At 43.7% G+C, this 19,892-nt stretch overlaps 1 protein-coding gene across 2 annotated transcripts; it reads right to left on the bottom strand.

Annotated features, from left to right (window-relative positions):
• Window positions 1–2,748: 2,748 nt before the first annotated feature.
• On the bottom strand, window positions 2,749–19,892 carry LOC110533547 (protein yippee-like 1). 2 transcript variants are annotated; one of them, XM_021617875.3, is made up of 5 exons: window positions 19,692–19,892; window positions 9,160–9,439; window positions 6,776–6,819; window positions 6,529–6,637; window positions 2,749–6,004 (listed from the first exon to the last, which is right to left on the bottom strand). In XM_021617875.3, exons 2-5 carry the CDS (start codon window positions 9,265–9,267, stop codon window positions 5,915–5,917), a joined length of 351 nt encoding a protein of 116 aa, XP_021473550.1. In that variant the 5' UTR covers window positions 9,268–9,439; window positions 19,692–19,892; the 3' UTR covers window positions 2,749–5,914. The 2 variants fall into 2 exon arrangements, with proteins under 2 accessions (XP_021473550.1, XP_021473551.1); XM_021617876.3 differs by having other exon boundaries at window positions 9,160–9,452; window positions 19,692–19,864.

The following is a 19,892-nucleotide window of genomic DNA, read 5'->3' as shown; positions in this document are numbered from 1 at the left end:
GGTGTCCCGCCCTAACCCACCACCCAACCCAGCCTCAACCAGTATCCAGCCTCACACATGTCTAATTACAGCTTTACAAACACACGTACACAATGTCAAAACCACTCACCACTGCTAATTAAAGATGACACACAGACACCTTAAGGCTCTACTGGGCTGTACTGAATTACAAGTGTATCCCCCCCTCTAACCCCCGTCCCCCAAGCAAATCCCTTTCATACATATGTTCACTCTTTCCAAAAACTCCACTCCACACCCATTGGCCCCGCAGACTAAATAGAGCATGTGGTTCCTGAGGCCAGGACCAAAGAAAATGGAGCAGCAGCTGCAGGAGAGGAAACGCTGCTCTCACTGTTCATGAAGGACTCTCATACAGGAGGAGTATGTGACAAGGCCAGCACTGTGCATTCAGAGTAATGTACAATGGCCCTATCTATAGCAAATAATGTTATGGCTTTGGGACTAAGAGACTGGCTGGGCCTGGCTCCCCAGTTTCAATCAGAATTAGTTTTCCCCCACAAAAGGGCGTATTACAGACAGAAATACTCCTCAGCACCGAAGCTTATGGTAGTTAAATGAACATTCAATTCTCTGGCAACAGCTCTGGTGGACATTCCTGCAGGCATCATGCCAATTGCACACTCCCTCAAAACTGAAGACATCTGTGGCATTGTGTTGTGTGACAAAACTGCACATTTTAAAGTTACCTTTTATTTTCGCCAGCACAAGGTGCACCTGTGCAATGATCATGCCGTTTAATCAGCTTCTTGATATGCCACACCTGTCAGGTGGATGGATTATCTTGGCAAAGGAGCCAAGTGCAAAACATTTTTAGAGAAATAAAGCTTTTTATAACATTTCTGTGAACATTTTACATCTTTTTTTTTTCAGCTCATGAAACATGGAACCAACACTTTACATGTTGCCTTTATCTTTTTGTTCAGTGTATATACATTTTTTGTTGATGTAGTGGTTAGCAAGTGGGGTCGGGCATTTAGTAACCCTGTTCCACTGCTACATAGCTTAACGTTGAATACAGTATCAAATCAGTTCTATTTGAATGTGTGATGCTCCCATTACAGCAACTGACCTGTAATTGAATATTCACATGCAACTCAAACTTTAATGCTTCTCTTCCATTGCTTTCAATGCTCTTATCTTGGCTCAAGAACAAGTCATGCACACATATCCCAACTAAGCGTTTCTATCCCTAATAAAACCACGCAAAATAATATATTAGGGAGGGATGGCAACCCAGAATTTTACTGTGACATTGTACCATGATGTAGAGTACCAGTCAGGGAACACTAATGCCAACCATTCATACTGTTGCCCCTGAAACCCAGTTGCTAGGAGACCCTGTCCCACCATCTGCTGCTATTGAAATAGAGCAGGAGGTCCAGGCACATCCGAGAGCCCGGTGATGATAACCAGCTGAGGCTAATACCCTCTTCAGACATCCAATGTACAAAATGTCTAACTGCATCTATTTTTACACATTATGTACCAGCCTTAGAGAGTCCAGCAGATGTTGGGACAAATTATTTTGTCTCATGGGATAATAAATGCATGCATGAACAGTTGTCAGTTATGCAAGTTTCTCTGAAATCCATCTTAATGGTGCGATCCTAGCAGCTGGAAAGTCAAAGCATTACAGCGCCTTCAGAAAGTATTCACACCCTTTTCCCCCAAAACATTGTGTTACAGTCTGAATTTAAAATTGATTAAATTAATTCATTAAAAACTGGCCTACACACAATACCCCATAATGTCAAAGTCGAATAATGCTTTTCTATTTTTATATTATTACATTCGATTCATAATTTTTTTTTTTTATCCCTTTTTCTCCCCAATTTCGTGGTATCCAATTGGTAGTTACAGTCTTGTCTCATCGCTGCAACTCCCGTACGGACTCGGGAGAGGCGAAGGTCGAGAGCTGTGAGTCTTCCGAAACACAACCCAACCAGCTTCTTGACACAATGCCCATTTAACCTGGAAGCCAGCCGCACCAATGTGTCGGAGGAAACAACGTACACTTGGCGACCTTGTCAGCGTGCACTGCGCCTGGCCCGCCACAGGAGCCGCTAGTGTGCGATGGGATAAGGTCATCCCTGCCGGCCAAACCCTCCCCTAACCCGGACGATGCTGGGCCAATTGTGCGCCTCCCCATGGGTCTCCCGGTCACGGCCGGCTGCGACAGAGCCTGGACTCAAACCCAGAATCTCTAGTGGCACAGCAAGCACTGCGATGCAGTGTCTTAGACCACCGTGGCACTCGGGAGGCCCACTGTTTTATTTTTTTAACAAATTAATTAAAAATTAACAGCTGAAATGTTTTCAGTTAATAGGTATTCAACCCCTTTGTTATTTTTATTTTATGTGCTTAACAAGTCACATAAGTTGCATGGACTCACTCTTTGTGCAATAATAGTCTTTACCATGATTTTTGAATGACTACCTCATCTCTGTACCCCACACATACAATTATAGTTGAGCACTGCATTTCAAAGACAGATTCAACCACAAAGACCAGGGAAGTGTTCCAATGCCTCGCAAAGGGCACCTATTGTTAGGTGGGTAAAAGAAAAAAAGCAGACATTGAATATCCCTTTTAGCTTGGTGAAGTTATTAATTACGCTTTGGATGGTGTATCAATAAACCCCTTCACTACAAAGATACCGGCATCCTTCCTAACTAAGTTGCCGGAGAGGAAGGAAACAGCTCTGGGATTTCACCATGAGGCAAATGGTGACTTTAAAACAGTTACAGAGTTTAATGGCTGTGAGGATGCATCAACAACATTGTAGTTACTCCACAATACTAACCTAAATGGCAGAGTGAAAAGAAGTTTGCGTGTACAGAAATATTCCAAAACATGCATCCTGTTTGCAATAAGGCACTAAAGTAAAACTGCAAAAAAAGTGGCAAAGAAAGGAACTTTATGTTCTGAATACAAAGCCTTATGTTTGTGTCAAATCCAACAAGACATCACTGAATATCACTTCATATTTTCAAGCATGGTGGTGGCTGCATCACGTTATTGGTATGCCTGTCATCAACAAGGATTAAGATGTTTTTTTGTTTAAAAATAAACAGAAAAGAGCTAAACACAGGTAAAATCCTAGAGGAAAACCTTCTTCAGTCTGCTTTCCAACAGACACTGGAAGACAAATTCACCTTTCAGCAGGACAGTAACCTAAAACACATATACTGTATATACTGGAGTTGCTTACCAAGACGACATTGAATGTACCTGAGTGGCCTAGTTACAGTTTTGACTTAAATCGACTTGGAAATCTATGGCAAAACTTGAAAATGGCTGTTGAGCAATTATCAACAAATAACTTGACAGACCTTGAACATTTTTTTAAAGAATAATGCGCAAATATTGTACAATCCAGGTGTCTTAGAGACTTAGAGACTCTTAGAGACTTACCCCAAAAAACTCTCGGCTGTAATCGCTGCCAAAGGTGATTCTAACATGTATTGACTCACTTATGTAAATTAGATCTTTCTGTATTTCATTTTCAATAAATGTGCAAACATTTCTAAAAACATGTTTTCAATTTATCATGATGGGGTAGTGTGTGTGTGTGTGTGTGTGTGTGTGAATATGGGTAAGAAATAAATATTGAGTCTATTTTGAGTCCAGGTTCGACAAAATGTGCAATAAGTCAAGGGGTATGAATACTTTCTGAAGGCACTGTATGTACAATACAATGACCCTGGTTGCCAGATCTGTTTCTGTTTTAGCCAGCTCATTTGTGGTTTTTATTTATTTTATTTAACTAGGCAAGTCAGTTAAGAACTAATTCTTATTTACAATGACGGCCTACCGGCGAACAGTGGGTTAACTGCCTTGTTCAGGGGCCGAATGACAGATTTTTACCTTGTCAGCTCGGGGGATTTCATCCAGCAACCATTCAGCTACTGGCCCCATGCTCTAACCACTTGGCTACCTGTGGTTGTTGTCATCTCAAAAGCCAAAGGGGTTGGCTAAAGTACAAGACTAGCAACCAAGCGAGTATAAAACATACTTTGGCCTCTGTTTCAGATCGATCAAATGAGAATCTTTATTGAGTCTCCATACTGTATATTGCCATCAATTTTCCTTCCTTTGCAAAATACTTTTTTTCTTTTTTTTTCTCTCTCCAAATAGTAAAAAAGTAGGAAATCTAACTGTCCAAGGGGCCCCAAGACAGACAGCAGAGCATAGACTAAAATAATCATCAATTGAATAAATAAAACATTGAATATGGCTATTTACATGGTGTAATACTGTTTATCGTTACATAATAATGCACATGTTCATAGTGAATATACAGGTATTAACATTGTAATTGTCGCAACCAAACAATGCATTATCTCACAGAGAAAGGCCAAGGTTCGACAGTGGCTCTCGGCCAATCACAATCTTTCATTCGGCAACTTCCTGATACTAGCAATCAATCGCAAGGTCCATTGTTTGGTCAACTTATTGTTGATGGGAGTCTTTGGTTGTTGTGCTGGGATGAGTGACACCCTCTGATTGGGTATTCTGTGGCTTTCGATTGGTTCTCCTGTTCCAGACTGTAGAAAGTCCATTTTAAATGTTGTAATTCTCAAATCTTATAAAATCAACAACAAAACAAAGCAAGGAGGCAGTGGAGGATGCAGACCCAGGTAAACAGAGAACCACCAGTTCACAACCATCAGTCTCTGTGAGGTGCGTGTTAGAAGTTGCAGCTCTAGGATCAGCTTTCCCTCTCCATATTCTAACCGTAACCTCTGGGGGTATGGGGGGTGACACAACACTGACTTCAGATCAGCGTCTAGGAAAGGGGCACTTCACATGCCTAATTTCCTCATCAGTTTGCACCACCTTCATGTCTGCATTGCTTTGAGACTGAAAAGATCTACGGGTGCTACATTTTTACCCCCGGTCCCTTTACCCAGTTGACATGTAAACCTTGTGCAATCTGGGTTCCTCTCACACACTGCCATTACTAAAACATTCACAGAGGGTGGTAATAGCACACTCAGATCGGCAAAGGGATGACAACTTGAATGACACCTCCTTTTTAAGATTGCTACCATTGGAAGTGAGGGGGGAACCAACAAAGCTACCTTTTAACAAGGGGGGAAAAGGGGATTGTCCCCAAACAATACCAAATAAATTAACAAATATATCCATAGCTTAAACACATGCTCGAATAAAAAAATTAAGAACAGCAAATAATTTTTTTTCAGATGAACAATCAAGCAGTATTAGATTTATGACAATCTGTTTCAAACTCGATCCCGAACAATAAGGTGCTGATTTGGTTGAAAGGAGTTTTGGACGATTTCAGGCTTCAAGAAGTCTGGTGATTCTGGTTGGTTGGTGTCTTCCATGAGTCTGCCCATCATAGAGATCCTATAAAATGATTCTAATTCCTAATTCAATGGAGTCCATTGAAACATAGTAACCAAAAAATGCATTCATGTGGAAGGATCCATGTAGGGTAGTGAGGGTGATTGCAGGTAAAAAACGGAATGTTGAACAGAATTTCACCTCATTGTAGGGTTAGTGGGTCTTGGGGGGTTGGAGGGGTCCATTCTTGTCTGTCCATTACCATGGTCATTGTTCATCTCATTCATCCCCCAGAGAGACCATAACCTATGACCTATAACCCTTAACCTGTGGGCTCCTGTCCACCCTGAGGCCTGGAAAAGCTTCAGCATGCAGAGTGAATACAAACACACGTCTCTGTGCAACTGTGTGTGTGTGTTTGTGCATATCTGTATATGCTTTAGACTGGTAAACACACATGCACGCACACTCGCGCACACACACCATTACACCTGTGTATTGTGGGAGTACATGAGCTGTGTCTCAGGTGAATAGGGCCATGTGGATGAGCTAGCAGTAAACCTTAGGGGTTAGGTAAGCCCCCTCAGTCCCAGCCATTGTCCTTGATCATGTGGGCCAGCTCGATAATGAACTTCCCCTCCTTGTACTTCTGACTGCTCTCAAAGGCATGCTCCTGCAGAGAGAAAGAGAGACACACTGGAGCATTGTCGTGAATGTGAACAGTGTGATTTTCTATCTGGGGTAATCTCCCTTTCTTGTTATTTTATACGTAATCCTAATAAAATACGTAGTGTGCATGTTTGTGTGTGTGACGTAGTGTGTTTGTGTGTGTGACGTAGAGTGCTTGTATGTGCGTAAGCATGGGTGAGAGTGTGTGTGTTTGTGTGCTTATCATCCCCCTGTTGATGGGTGTACTAGGTCGGCAGCAGCATTTTTGGCCCCTTGACAGTGCTGGAGCATTAGGCCTCGTGGAGGATATTAATAACATCACACAGATGGCAACACCATAAAACACTACAAGGCCACGTACCACCCGGGTCTCTCTCACTGACCTCCACACCCACATAGTTACCCCACAAAGCGAAGCCAGGGACACCAGCAATGTGGAGCTTTTGTTTATCATGTCTATAGATGTGTTATACACCTGCATGTCTAGAGATCTGTTTGTGGGGGATTCCTATGTAATTAGCTACTTACGTATTTCCAGCCCAGCGTGGTCTTACAGTTTTCACAGTAGATATCAGCCACCGCGTGAAGCCCTGTCAACAGAACCCTCTCTTCTGCTGGTCCACACCCCACGTTCACCCTGAGACGGAGAGCAAGAGGAGTGTGATAAATGGAGAGAAAGGTGAAGAAAATAAAATGTAAAAAATAGAGAGGGGTGGCAAAGTGATAAAATGGGGGTTTGATTTGGAGAATAATAAAAATAGGCTCAGGTACTTACACTGAGTTGAAGAGGTAAGCTCGACCTTGACTTCCTTGGAAGGACTGGATGAGAGACAAAGAGAGAGGGAGAACAGGATGAGAAAAGTCACAATCCAATCACGGGAGTAGACATTAATGGTCTGTTGTTTTTTTCCACCTGTTTTCCACAGCGATGCTAGCATCAAGGCAGACACATGGCATCACTCACGTTCCTAAAACAAAGGTATCCCATTCTCTATCCCATTAAAAACATCTCAATGATATGCTAACATGGTATTGTTTTTCCACTTATATGGTATGTACCGTACATACTTACCTACACCGTACCTACCTAGCCACTTATATGGTATGTACCGTACATACCTACCTAGCCACTTATATAGTATGTACCGTACATACCTACCTAGCCACTTATATGGTATGTACCGTACATACCTACCTAGCCACTTATATAGTATGTACCGTACATACCTACCTAGCCACTTATATAGTATGTACCGTACATACCTACCTAGCCACTTATATGGTATGTACCGTACATACCTACCTAGCCACTTATATGGTATGTACCGTACATACCTACCTAGCCACTTATATAGTATGTACCGTACATACCTTTAACCTATATTAATTTCAAGCTTTTAACGACAACTTATTTTCAACAACGACAAAGGAGTTCACAGGAGACACATAATAGAAGCCTTTTGATAGGCTGAGTCAGAGTTCTGCCCTACCATATGGCCATAGAAAAAACAGCCCTGAGGGAGAAGGCTTTACGATTGGCTGCTTTTGCCAAGCTGGTAGTGTGTGTCGCAATGTGACATGTGTGTAGCTCCGTAGCCACCAGGAGCCTGGGTGGATCTGTGTGGTGTGTATGGTGGGGGGATGGATCTCTGTGGTGTAGTGTGGGGGATGGATCTCTGGTGTGTAGTGTGGGGGATGGATCTCTGTGGTGTGTATGGTGGGGGGATGGATCTGTGTGGTGTGTATGGTGGGGGGATGGATCTCTGTGGTGTAGTGTGGGGGATGGATCTCTGTGGTGTAGTGTGGGGGATGGATCTCTGTGGTGTAGTGTGGGGGATGGATCTCTGTGGTGTAGTGTGGGGGATGGATCTCTGTGGTGTAGTGTGGGGGATGGATCTCTGGTGTGTAGTGTGGGGGATGGATCTCTGTGGTGTGTAGTGTGGGGGGTGGATCTCTGTGGTGTGTATGGTGGGGGGATGGATCTCTGTGGTGTAGTGTGGGGGATGGAGCTATATGGTATGGGGTGGTCCTATGTAGCTCAGTTGCTAGAGCATGGAGCTTTGCAACGGCAGGATAGTGGGTTTGATTCCCAGGCCAGGACCACCCATAAAATGTACGTACGCATGACTGTAAGTCGCTTTGGATTTGACAGCGCTGATGTGGTACTGTGGCGTGTGGTGTAGTGTCATGTATGGGGTGGTGTGGAGCTGTGTTGTATGTGTGGTGTTTGGTGTGGAGCTGTGTTGTGGCTATGTTCCATGCCATCTAATATATTGTAGATAAACATGAAGCCCCTATGGTTTAACACACACACACACATGCACACATTTTCTCCTACAAACTGTCCTTTCTTTTTCTCACTCGCTCTCTCTCTCTCTGGCTTTCTCACACAAACACACATTACACACAAAATCATCCACCCACACACACATGCAATCATTGCCCTCTTTATTTTAGTTTGACATAAAAACATGCTGCTTCCATGGAAACGGTGTGTTTGCAGAGTGAACACAGTCAATCTGCTTTGATGTGCTGCTGGCTTACACTAAAAGCCCACTAGTGTCTATGAAAAGCTGTGTGTGTCTGTGTATTAGGGAGCTTTGTGGCCTGGACTCTCCATCCACCCGGGGATATTACCCATGATGCTCTAGTCTAGAGAGTTCCAGGAGGTGACAGTAATATGATGACCTCTCTCGCCCCTCTCTTTTATGGTTTGATCTCGCTCTCATTTCCTTCGTTATTTCTCTGTTGCAGTTGCACACAAAGCTAAATGGATTAAGGGCTTTTCCTTGATCCTGACATGTGTTCAGTAATTCAGGGCTGTTACTGTGTTAATGACCACAACAACTGGTGGAATAAAGTGAACCCGGGTCAACCTGGTGGAACACGATGAATGTCCAATGTTATCGTAAGCAAATGAGCAAATGGAAGCAATTGCGTTGAGACAGAATCTAGTCTCGGTCAAATGCAACCGCACACACACACACACACACTAAGGCCCTGCAGTAGATGCTAGGAAGTGCGCCAGCATAAGGATTTACAGCTGTTAAAATATGGGGTTTAACTACAACTGCAGAGCTATGCAGCTTCATACACATGACATAGCTGCCCTGTTCACAAATGTACTTCAACTTTTTTGTCCTTGTCGAAAAAGCCTACCTTGGAGATGAGCTCGTCATGGTTGGCCAGGTGAGCTCGACAGTGGATGCAGCTGTAGGTACGGTGGCAGTTGGGCAGGTAGGCCTGGAAGGTCTTGGAGCGCGTCATGATGACAGTTGCCTGGGAGACAGCGGCGGTTTCAGGGGCGACGGCGTTGCTGTTGCTGGGCGAAGTATGGGGGCGGTGCAGGAAGGGGCTGCCGGCCCAGGACGGCTCGCAGGGGAAGCACCGCAACACACAGGTGAGGGCCGTGGTGGGGCGTGGGGTGGGAGGCACACACCTGGGGAGGGACACTTTAATATGGATCCACGATAACAGATCATGTTTATCGTCAAGGCACAGAAATATTTTGCGTTGAGAATGCCAAATATGAATATTACACACATGCATAAACGCACACAGACACAATGATCCAGACCTACACTCCACGGAGTGGGAAAATCATTTTGAAAAACGCCAGTTCATTGACCCAATCTTTCCAACAAGTCTTACTTGAGGCTCTCTCTTATTAAAGCATGGTGGAAAGTGTTTGTGAATTTTTACCCAATTCAATACAATGCTCTCCATCAGGAGTGTGTAGCTAAATGTATGTGTGTGGTCTATAGATTATGGCAACCAAACACCCACAAAGAGGAGCTGAGGGAAGGAAAGGTGTGTAGGACAGGATGTGTATGCAGTAGTGGCGAAGAGGAGCTGAGGGAAGGAAAGGTGTGTAGGACAGGATGTGTATGCAGTAGTGGCGAAGAGGAGCTGAGGGAAGGAAAGGTGTGTAGGACAGGATGTGTATGCAGTAGTGGCGAAGAGGAGCTGAGGGAAGGAAAGGTGTGTAGGACAGGATGTGTATGCAGTAGTGGCGAAGAGGAGCTGAGGGAAGGAAAGGTGTGTTGGACAGGATGTGTATGCAGTAGTGGCGAAGAGGAGCTGAGGGAAGGAAAGGTGTGTAGGACAGGATGTGTATGCAGTAGTGGCGAAAAGGAGCTGAGGGAAGGAAAGGTGTGTAGGACAGGATGTGTATGCAGTAGTGGCGAAGAGGAGCTGAGGGAAGGAAAGGTGTGTAGGACAGGATGTGTATGCAGTAGTGGCGAAGAGGAGCTGAGGGAAGGAAAGGTGTGTAGGACAGGATGTGTATGCAGTAGTGGCGGAGCTAGTAAAATGCTACTTCTACTGGCCTCAGTGGCCTGCTACTGTTCCACCACCAAAATGGTCAACATTGATGTACATTATCGTGTTTTTTAAATATTTTTGTAAGTACTTTATGTACTCACAACATAGTTTTTCTTAGAATACTTTTACATTGCACTTTTTAATAGCTCTGGAATGATATCCACCTGTACAATGTTAGCAGTGGCTTTGAATTCTAAAACAGGCCTAATTAAAACATAACCTGCTATACACACGTCATATGTGAACCTTTCTGCATTTTGAATGTTCTCTATCTTGAAAACATAATTTCTGACATTAAAAACATTTTGGGACTGTATCATCAGTGGACTAATGAAACAAATACCAAAATATAGTTTTTGAGTGGTCAACGTCAATATACCAAGCACATTGAGAGAAGGAACTGTTAGTGAAGCAAAAAGAACATGATAAGAAGAGATCTTTACCTTGCTAATTGAATGAGAGGAAAGATTTGTTGAGCTAATCAAACATATGGCAGAGTGGTTAGCCTCGCTCGCGTACACACACACACAGGCGATTGATTAGATGCTGTGATCAGAGGGTTGTGACATCAGCACCACAAAGGCTAAAGTGGCAAAGCCAGTGCTGAAGAGATAACAGACAAGCAGAAATGGAGGAAGGGTACACTACTGCTGTACTGTACCCACTTATCACACCCTTTGTCACAACCACTGACTGCCTGCTTTGACACACAACGTGATAAAAAGGTAGTCTGCTTCATAACATTCCAACTACCCTTGACAAATAAAAACATGCCATGCTTTTTCATAGGTCTACATTTCACCTGGTCTGACTGCAAGACAACAGCAAGAAGGAAGCAGACAGACTCGTAATTCAGACTCATGTAAGGTTTCCAATTTGTAACATTTTTGGGATGACTCTTTGGATGATTCCATCCTGTGAAGAAGGGCTACCACATTTCCCCCACTGGCCACATAAACAATGGCCGTGCCCTTATTTTGTCCTTTACAGGGGCCCTATACTGTTAGTGCACACTAGCCATACAGAGGGAGTCCAGAATGCTCACTCCTGTATCCCTACTCAGCAGTTTGCGCTAGGTAAGCGGCTCATGCCATGTAAGCCTGCTGTAAAGCCTGCTGACTAAGGACCTAGGGCCTGGCACAATATGTAGGGGGCACCCACCACCCTCTGAGAGAAGAATGGAAGTGCTGAGCTATCTCTCTCTCTCTGGGCAAGGGTCACCGCCATGGTGGCAGTCAAAGTGACAACAGCCATGACACTAAGGTCCACTGTTACCTCTGAGCTGACACTATGTGAGTGTGTCTTTGTGTGTGTGTGTGTACCATTCCAAATGGCCAATCAATCAGTCAAGCGCAATCTCAAATGATTAAAGGCGCTAGCTGTATCAGTCGAGCCTGTTCAAATAAACACACATCGCCTTTTGACGGAATCAAGCTTGGGATTACAAACGTTCATTTACTGTGACCACCATTGATATGAAAAAGGAACTGTGCCCATAGATACCTAATGTCTAATCATTGCCATCCTGCCCATTCAGAAGCCCCAATCAATAACTTATAGCTTAGTCTAACCATGTCAGCCCGAGAAGAGAGAAATGACACCCATCTCCAAACAAAAAGAGGTTGGCTGGGCTGTATTAGCCATACATTGTCAGCTTTGTCTGTGGGCAACAACTGCAGCACCTCACACAGACTGCACGTGTTTGTGTGTGTGCGTGCGTGTGTGTGTATGCGGTGTGGGCAGGCATCACTAGCTATTCTCTACCCTAACAAGCACAAATGACAGACTCCATCCTTAATGTCTTCCCTCTGGGCAAAACCAATGAAAACAAAAGCAAGCCTCTACACGGTTCATTAACGGAGCCTCGATAACAGGTCTACCTTCACCCCAGCAAAACGGTTAAAAATAAACACACATATCAAAAGATGAAAGACTTAAACAACAGCCAGACAGCAAAGATAAGAGATGACAAGCTATCATGGTGAGGTCATTTCAAATAGGCCTAAAAACTAACCCAGCAACCATTTAAATAGTCTGGAAATGACTGCCTGGCTACCAATGAGCCCCAGTCATCCAACCATCCCATGTAAGATCTGAATTCATCTACTATAGGCCCTATGTAGCGACACCTCACCCCCCACTGCCCTCACCCACACCGTCTGGCCAGGTAGGACACCTCCTTCTCACAATCCACATCTAAAACCTACATTCAACACAGGACGGAGACTCCGACCAATATTCACAAGTCACTGAAGGAGACACCTCTCCATGGGGAAGGAAATTCTCCATTGTCCTTCATGATTTCAGATCACCCAGGAACACCCCCAGCGGAGAAGGGCCCTCTCCCTCTTCATCCCCCCTTTTCAAATTGAGATTACAGACTGCAACCAAATCGCCGCCATTGAATAACAAAGGAACTAGCCTTGGTGGAGGTTGCATCAAATGGTCCTCTGTCAATGGCAGGGCCCTTCACGTTTGCACAACAAAAGAGATGTTGCAGACTGTAGGATCTGGAGGACACCAAGGAACCAGAAGGCTATAGTGAGAAGGAAGAGAATGAACCTTACCAAAAACATGCTTATTATTTTGAAGGAGTGAGACTGTTGAAACAGCACCATTCATCTGAGATATAATGATCTGACAGCTGTCGCAGCTTTTTGGCACATGTTGTCATTAGCTAACTGATGAAGAGTAATCAGTTAAGGTTACATTTGTTAGTGTTTGTGAGGTGTTGCTCAGCCAACTAGCTAAAACAACACAGGCACGTGCCCTGGGAACGGAGATGAGGCTGGCATGGCAAGAGTGACGGTCATTAGAAAACACAGGGGTCGGAAAAGAGAATGAAAGGGTGTGAGAGAGATCATCTAAAAAAGGGCAGGCAAAACGAGGACAGAGATGGAGAGAGAAACGAGGACAGAGATGGAGAGAGAAACGAGGACAGAGATGGAGAGAGAAACGAGGACAGAGATGGAGAGAGAAACGAGGACAGAGATGGAGAGAGAAATGGTGACAAGTACAAGAGAGCAGCAAGAAGAGAAAGAGAATAAGAAAACCAGAGAGATAAATAAATAAATAAAGAGAATGAAAGACAACAGTAGGTTGAGAGAGAGATAGAGACATTATAAAATATGATAAATAAATAAAAGGAGAGAGAGTGGGAGAACCAGGTCAGTGGCAGCAGTAGTACTGGTGTTAGGGACATTATGTTCTGATTTTTCCAGCCTCTGTGATGGCGATTGAATGACAAAGTGAGCTACCGTACTAACCTCAGTCTAGCCATACGCAGCCATTCGTATGCAGACTGACTGAGAGAAAGCCTCCTACTCAGAAGGCCCTGGGGCTCACAACAACACTCCCACACAGCTATATCTCTGTTGCACTGCTTGATGTATTGGCACAGACTTCATGACAAACGCTAGGATTTTGTGCTTCCAATTATTTAAAAGGCTGAAAAGGCATTTTTTTTTACATGGTACAGAGCCAAGGAAAAGGTGACAAACATTGAGCGCTTAACAATATCAAGTGATGCATCTTCTATGATGTGTTCCATAGGTAGCTTCATTTGGGTGGTTTTAAAACTACCTATTAAGTGGTTGATTTATTTATTTGCCAGTTAGGTTGCTATTTCATCATAATGACCTTAAGTCAGATGACAATGAAAAGTCCAAAGGAACAGAGATGTTACTGTGGGTAAAGATAGCTACCCATTCACCCCTCTGCCAACTTAGTTGAGTTGATTTAGAGTAGAGAGAAATAAAGAGAATGAAAGACTGCAGTAGGATGAGGGAAAGATAGAGACATGATAAAATGATAAATAAATAAAGGAGAGAGTTGGAGAAGCAGGTCAGTGGCAGCAGTAGTACTGGTGTCAGGTGCTTGTGAGTGTGACAGTATACAGCTACATGGCCAGACTAGGCTGCTGCTGTATGTAGGCCAGCCACTCCATCACTAGACTGCACATACGGCTCCCAGTAACTCGGCACTGCTAGGCTACCACTGCTAGGCTACCACTGCTAGGCTACCACTACTAGGCTACCACTACTAGGCTACCACTACTAGGCTACCTATCATTCAGTAGCAGAGCAGCAGACCCACAGGGGACAAAGCAAAGCACAGGGTCTGGCCAGACTGACAGTCAGGGGGCGGGGCCACTGAGGGATGGCTGGCCGATGACGTCAGCGGAGGATGGATACATGTAGGTCTACATTGGCCTGCACACATTTTGACATGCACAATACACACACACATTGATAGAAATAAACATAGAAACACACACCATGCACAAGCACACACACTCATCACATACGCTGCAGCTACTGTTTCTAATCTATCCCAGGGGTAGGCAACCCTGATCCTGGAGTGCCACAGGCACTTCCTATTTTTTATTTAACCGACCTGAAAAGACCAGGTGTGTTGAATTTAGGCAATCACTGAACTGATCAATTAGCTCAGTTGGTCAGGTGTGGTGCCTAGTTAGAACAAAATCCTGTAGTACCTGGGCCCTTCCAGGAACAGGGTTCCTACTCCTGATCTATCCTGTTACCTATTCACTTTAACCCTACTTACACTACATGGCCAAATGTATGTGGACACCTGCTCATCAAACTACTCATTCCAAAATCATGGGCATTAATATGGAGTTGGTTCCCCTTTGCTGCTATAACAGCCTCCACTCTTCTGGGAAGGCTTTCCACTAGATGTTGGAACATTACTGCAGGGACTTGCTTCCAGTCAGCCACAAGAGCATTAGGGCACTGATGTTAGGTGATTAGGCCTGGCTCGTAGTCGGCGTTCCAATTCATCCCAAAGGTGTTTGATGAGGTTGAAGTCAGGGCAATGTGCATGCCAGTCAAGTTCTTCCACGCCGATCTCGACAAACCATTTCTGTACAGACCTCGATTAGTGCACTGGGGATTTATCATGCTGAAACAGGAAAGGGCCTTCACTAAACTGATGCCACAAAGTTGGAAGCACAGAATCCTAGAATGTCATTGTATGCTGTAGCGTTAAGATTTCCCTTCACTGGAACTAAGGGGCCTAGTCCGAACCATGAAAAACAGCCCCAGACCATTATTCCTCCTACACCAAACTTTACAGTTGGCACGTAGGCAGCATTCTCCTGGCATCTGCCAAAACCAGATTCGTCCGTCGGATTTCCAGATGGTGAAGCCCGATTCATCACTCCAGAGAACGCGTTTCCACTGCTCCAGTCCAATTGTGGCGAGCTTTACACCACTCCAGCCAAAACTTGCCATTGTGCTTGTGTGCGTCTGCTAGGCCATGGAAACCCATTTCACAAAGCTCCCGACGAACAGTTATTGTGCTGACGTTGCTTCCAGAGGCAGTTTGGAACTCAATAGTGAGTATTGCAGCCGAGGACAGAGGATTTTTACACTTTAAACTGGTTATTTTGTGTAGATTGTTGACCTTTTTTTTTATTAAATCCATTTTAATCCCACGTTGTAACAACAAAATGTAGAAAAAGTCAAGGGGTGTGAATACTTTCTGAAAGCACTGTATACTAGGCCTGATTCGATTCAATCAATCATAGTTGAAATTTGAGAGGATTTTTTAAAGACGACACATTCAAGCAGTTACAGTTGTCATTATGTAAAATAACATAAAGCATGTTTGAATATACACGAGTGAAATAAGAGACCTGTGTTCACTGATTAACGCCATGATTTGACATTCCCTGACACTTGAGGATAATAGGTTTGTCATTTAATCAAGGCCTCAAAGCAGTGGTTCAACACAACCGGTATTGAATGAAGAAAAGGGCGAATGCGAGAAATCACATCTACATCTCCATGCCCACCCGAATGTTACGCTAAATACTGTAACATAGCACTAACAGCTATATATCTCCCATTTTCTATCAAAACCGACCGGGCCCTTTTTCCTCGCCGCCTGAAAATAGACGTCATCCTTTTCTATGTCGCAGTTTCATGTTGTTGTTGTTTTCTACCGTTTCCATTTCTTCATCCTTCAGATCTGAGAGGTTAGCGGCATGCTAGAGCTAATGTCCTTATATCTATATCAGCATACGCGCTTTGGCACTCGGCATTCCCATTCTGTGAGCTTATGAGGCTCCCGAGTGGAGCAGCGTTCTAAGGCACTGCATCTCACTGCTAGAGGCGTCACTACAGACCCTGGTTTGATCCTGGGCTGTATCACAACCAGCCATGATCGGGAGTCCCATAGGGCGGCGCACAATTGGCCCAGCGTCGTCCGGGTTAGGAGGAGGGTTTCGCCGTTATTGTTAAATAAGAATTTGTTCTTAAATGACTTGCCTAGTTAAATAAAGGTTAAATAAAAATGTATTATAAAATACCACTTCGCGGCTGAGCCATTGTTGCTCCTAGACGTTTCCACTTCACAATAACAGCACTTAGAGTTGACAGGGGCAGCTTTAGCATTGCAGAAATTTGACACACTTGACTTGTTGTAAAGGTGGCATCCTATGATGGTGCCAATTTGAAAGTCACTGAGCTCTTCAGTACGGGCCCTTCTACTGCTGATGTTTGTCTATGGAGATTGCATGGCGGTGTGCTCGATTTTCTACAGTACCTACCTCAATTACCTTGTACCCCTGCACATTGACTCAGTATTAGTACACTGTGTATATAGCCAAGTTTTCATTAACCATTGTGTATTTATTACTTTTTTCTATTATTTTTCTCTCTGCGTTGTTAGGAAGGGCCTGTAAAGTAAGCATTTCACTGTTAGTCTACACCTGTTGTTTACGGAGCATGTGACAAATAACATTTGATATGATTCCCAGTTGATATGTGGTGGTAGTCTATTATTACCACAGACTTTCATGTCAATCAGATCCTGTTCAAAACGTAGACATGGAATGACCCACATCCTTCACAACACAGGACAAACTCCTGAATGTGTGGAGGGGGTGTAGAACTTTCTGCTAATGTCCCAGCTGGTGTGAATGACTGGCAGGAAATAGGTGTGACCAGCTGGATAGAACGTGTAAACATCCCCGCCATGCTCTCTCCCTCCATTTATTAGCATCGGGTGAATGAAAGGGCCAATGCAGACAGCTGGTCTCTGAATTGATTCACTGCCATATGAGGACCCAGCAGTGTCTTTTGAATAGCACTCTTTCTACACACACAAGATGCTATGAAGCGGTGAAGAAGATACACACTAATATCATATCCAGTTGGGGTCTATTGACTTGTACAGTGTTCTGTTGCATATGTGATGCGCATTAGGGTATGTATACTATACCGGCATTACCTCACACAACCCTACCAAGATGCAAAGTATGGAGTAAACTCTGACTGAATATACAACACTGTAGGCTGTTCAGGGGAAATTGAAGTTGAATTGTAAGATTCTTGACTATGAGTATCACCAGCTTGACTGTATTATACCTGTCCTGTATGCTCTGATTTTTTTAGTCTCTGTTGTGGTGATTGAATGGCAAAGTGAGCTACCGTACAAACCTCAGTCTAGCCATACGCAGCCATTCGTATGCAGACTGACTGAGAGAAAGCCTCCTACTCAGAAGGCCCTGGGGCTCACAACAACACTCCCACACAGCTATATCTCTGTTGCATTGCTTCATGTCCTGACACTGACTTCATGACAAACGCTAGGATTTTGTGCTTACAATTATTTAAAAGGCTGTTTTTTGTCATAGTACTGAGTGGCTAAGAAAGAGGTGACAAACATTGAGATTGACAAAATCAAGTGATTCATCTGCTGTGTTCCATAGGTAGCTTCATTTGGGTGGTTTTAAAACTACCTATTAAGTGGTTGATTTATTCATTTGCCAGTTAAGGTTATGACTAAATTAGGAACCTAAGCAGTAGCAGTGGATGGGTAAAAATCAACGGGGAAGCCATGCACCCTACTTGTAGAGAAACACCAATGCCATCCTCCTCTGTTTCATGTTTATCACGCTATCACAGTACACACTTTTATTTTTTGTTATCTTAGGCTACGTGGCTAAAATGCTTGCTCGCTAGCCTAACTTCCATTCATGGGCAACATTAGCTAGCTAACATTAGCCTTCTACATCTAGCTACATTTTGAACGTCCATCCTCTCAGGCCAGGGGCACACCAATGTATGAATTAATGGTTGGATCAGAATCGTTGTTATAATCATTGACCAGTACGGAGAATTAAGTAAAACCACAATTCCAAATCCCTATCTACATCCATAGCTAATTTAGGAAAGGGACAATTTTAGCTAGCTAGACACCGGAGACCAATAACACAATGAGATGCAACAATTCAAGTTGTTTCTGTTAATGACATATGCTCTCAAAGCAATTTGATAGGATAGAGCCAAATCCAAGCCGGCTTCATTTGACACTTTTTTTCTGCCAGGACCATTCAGTTGTGCTCACTCAGTTTAGCTCAATGCTGATTGGAAATATTGTTCTATTTTTGGGGTCAATGGAGGCCAAATGCTCCCTGGCTTCGCTATGGCAGGCAAAAATGTAATATTCGTTTGGACCAGATATCAGATAGATGGCCTACACGTAAGAGAGACAGAGGGGCGCTGTTTCGCACACTCGGATGATAATGAAATGTCGAAATGAACAGAGATGTTACAGTGGGTAAAAATAGCTACCCATTCCCTCTCTGCCAACTTGGTCAAGCTGATTTAGAGTAAATTAGATCTATGAGACTAATCAAGGCGGACCAGCTGTCATCTGTTTATGTGGCCCACCATAAAACTGGATTCACTATTTTGGTATGGTTTTGTAGGAATGGAGAAAAACGATAGAGCCCTCACTAGGCTATGAGGTCACTGAAAATCAATAGGAAAGATTGACATCAGTCAGGTATTGTCGAACCTTTGACAATGACATCGATGTTACAATGTTACAACCATAGAATTAGGAATTATAATATAACCACTAAACGATGGTAATATTTTGAATAGCTGTTAAAACAACCAATTTAAGCCTGTCAATTATATTAATATGGCAGAAGTAATGAAAACTGATTTTCAACATTGGACAAAACTGTCAACAAAAACAAGTCAGAGCCAATTTAATTTCATAACGCATTCCTTTTTGCAACTTCCACTTCCATCGCGCGTCTTAGGGTAGACGACAGTGAAGCGGTGGTGCAGAATACGCCACTGCCAACTTTGTGTAATCTAAACCAGCGCATCCAGTGCCACTGCGGACATTCGACATCAATTCCACTCGCATCATAAACTACAACCGCAGGTTATACACCAAGCATGGTCGGTCAGAAATGTTATTGTGTAATTGCTGTAAAATAGTTATAATCATGTCTCAGGCCTCGTTATGAACTTTCGGACAAGATGCTATCCGTTTTAAACCTACCTGTACAGTTGTGCAATAACAATAAGCATTGACTGTACCTTTGGATAGAGAAAATTCAATCGTCGCCTCTTGTCCTTTGCAGATCACAACTTTGTGTTGCAAATCCTGCTCATTCCGTTAAAGGGTTTTCTTCTACGCGTTGACTTCAAGCCTCGATAAACAGAGGATGTTAATCGGATACTGACTGTAGAGCGCACGGTTTAAATTGAGCAAAGACAGTACCCCGTCTAGGGCAGACT

Source organism: Oncorhynchus mykiss, chromosome 10, assembly GCF_057628025.1.
Source record: "Oncorhynchus mykiss isolate SJ-2025 chromosome 10, ASM5762802v1, whole genome shotgun sequence".
Taxonomy (NCBI): Eukaryota; Metazoa; Chordata; class Actinopteri; order Salmoniformes; family Salmonidae; genus Oncorhynchus; species Oncorhynchus mykiss.
This window is presented reverse-complemented; position numbering and strand designations above follow the sequence as displayed.

Bases quoted from the DNA above. Each gene is read 5' to 3' on its own strand.
- LOC110533547 (XM_021617875.3), bottom strand. From the start codon at position 9,267: ATGACGCGCTCCAAGACCTTCCAGGCCTACCTGCCCAACTGCCACCGT. The intron at 6,820-9,159 runs GTAGGCTTTTTC...TCTCTCATCCAG, and splicing joins ATGACGAGCTCATCTCCAAG to TCCTTCCAAGGAAGTCAAGG. The intron at 6,638-6,775 runs GTAAGTACCTGA...TCTCCGTCTCAG, and splicing joins GCTTACCTCTTCAACTCAGT to GGTGAACGTGGGGTGTGGAC.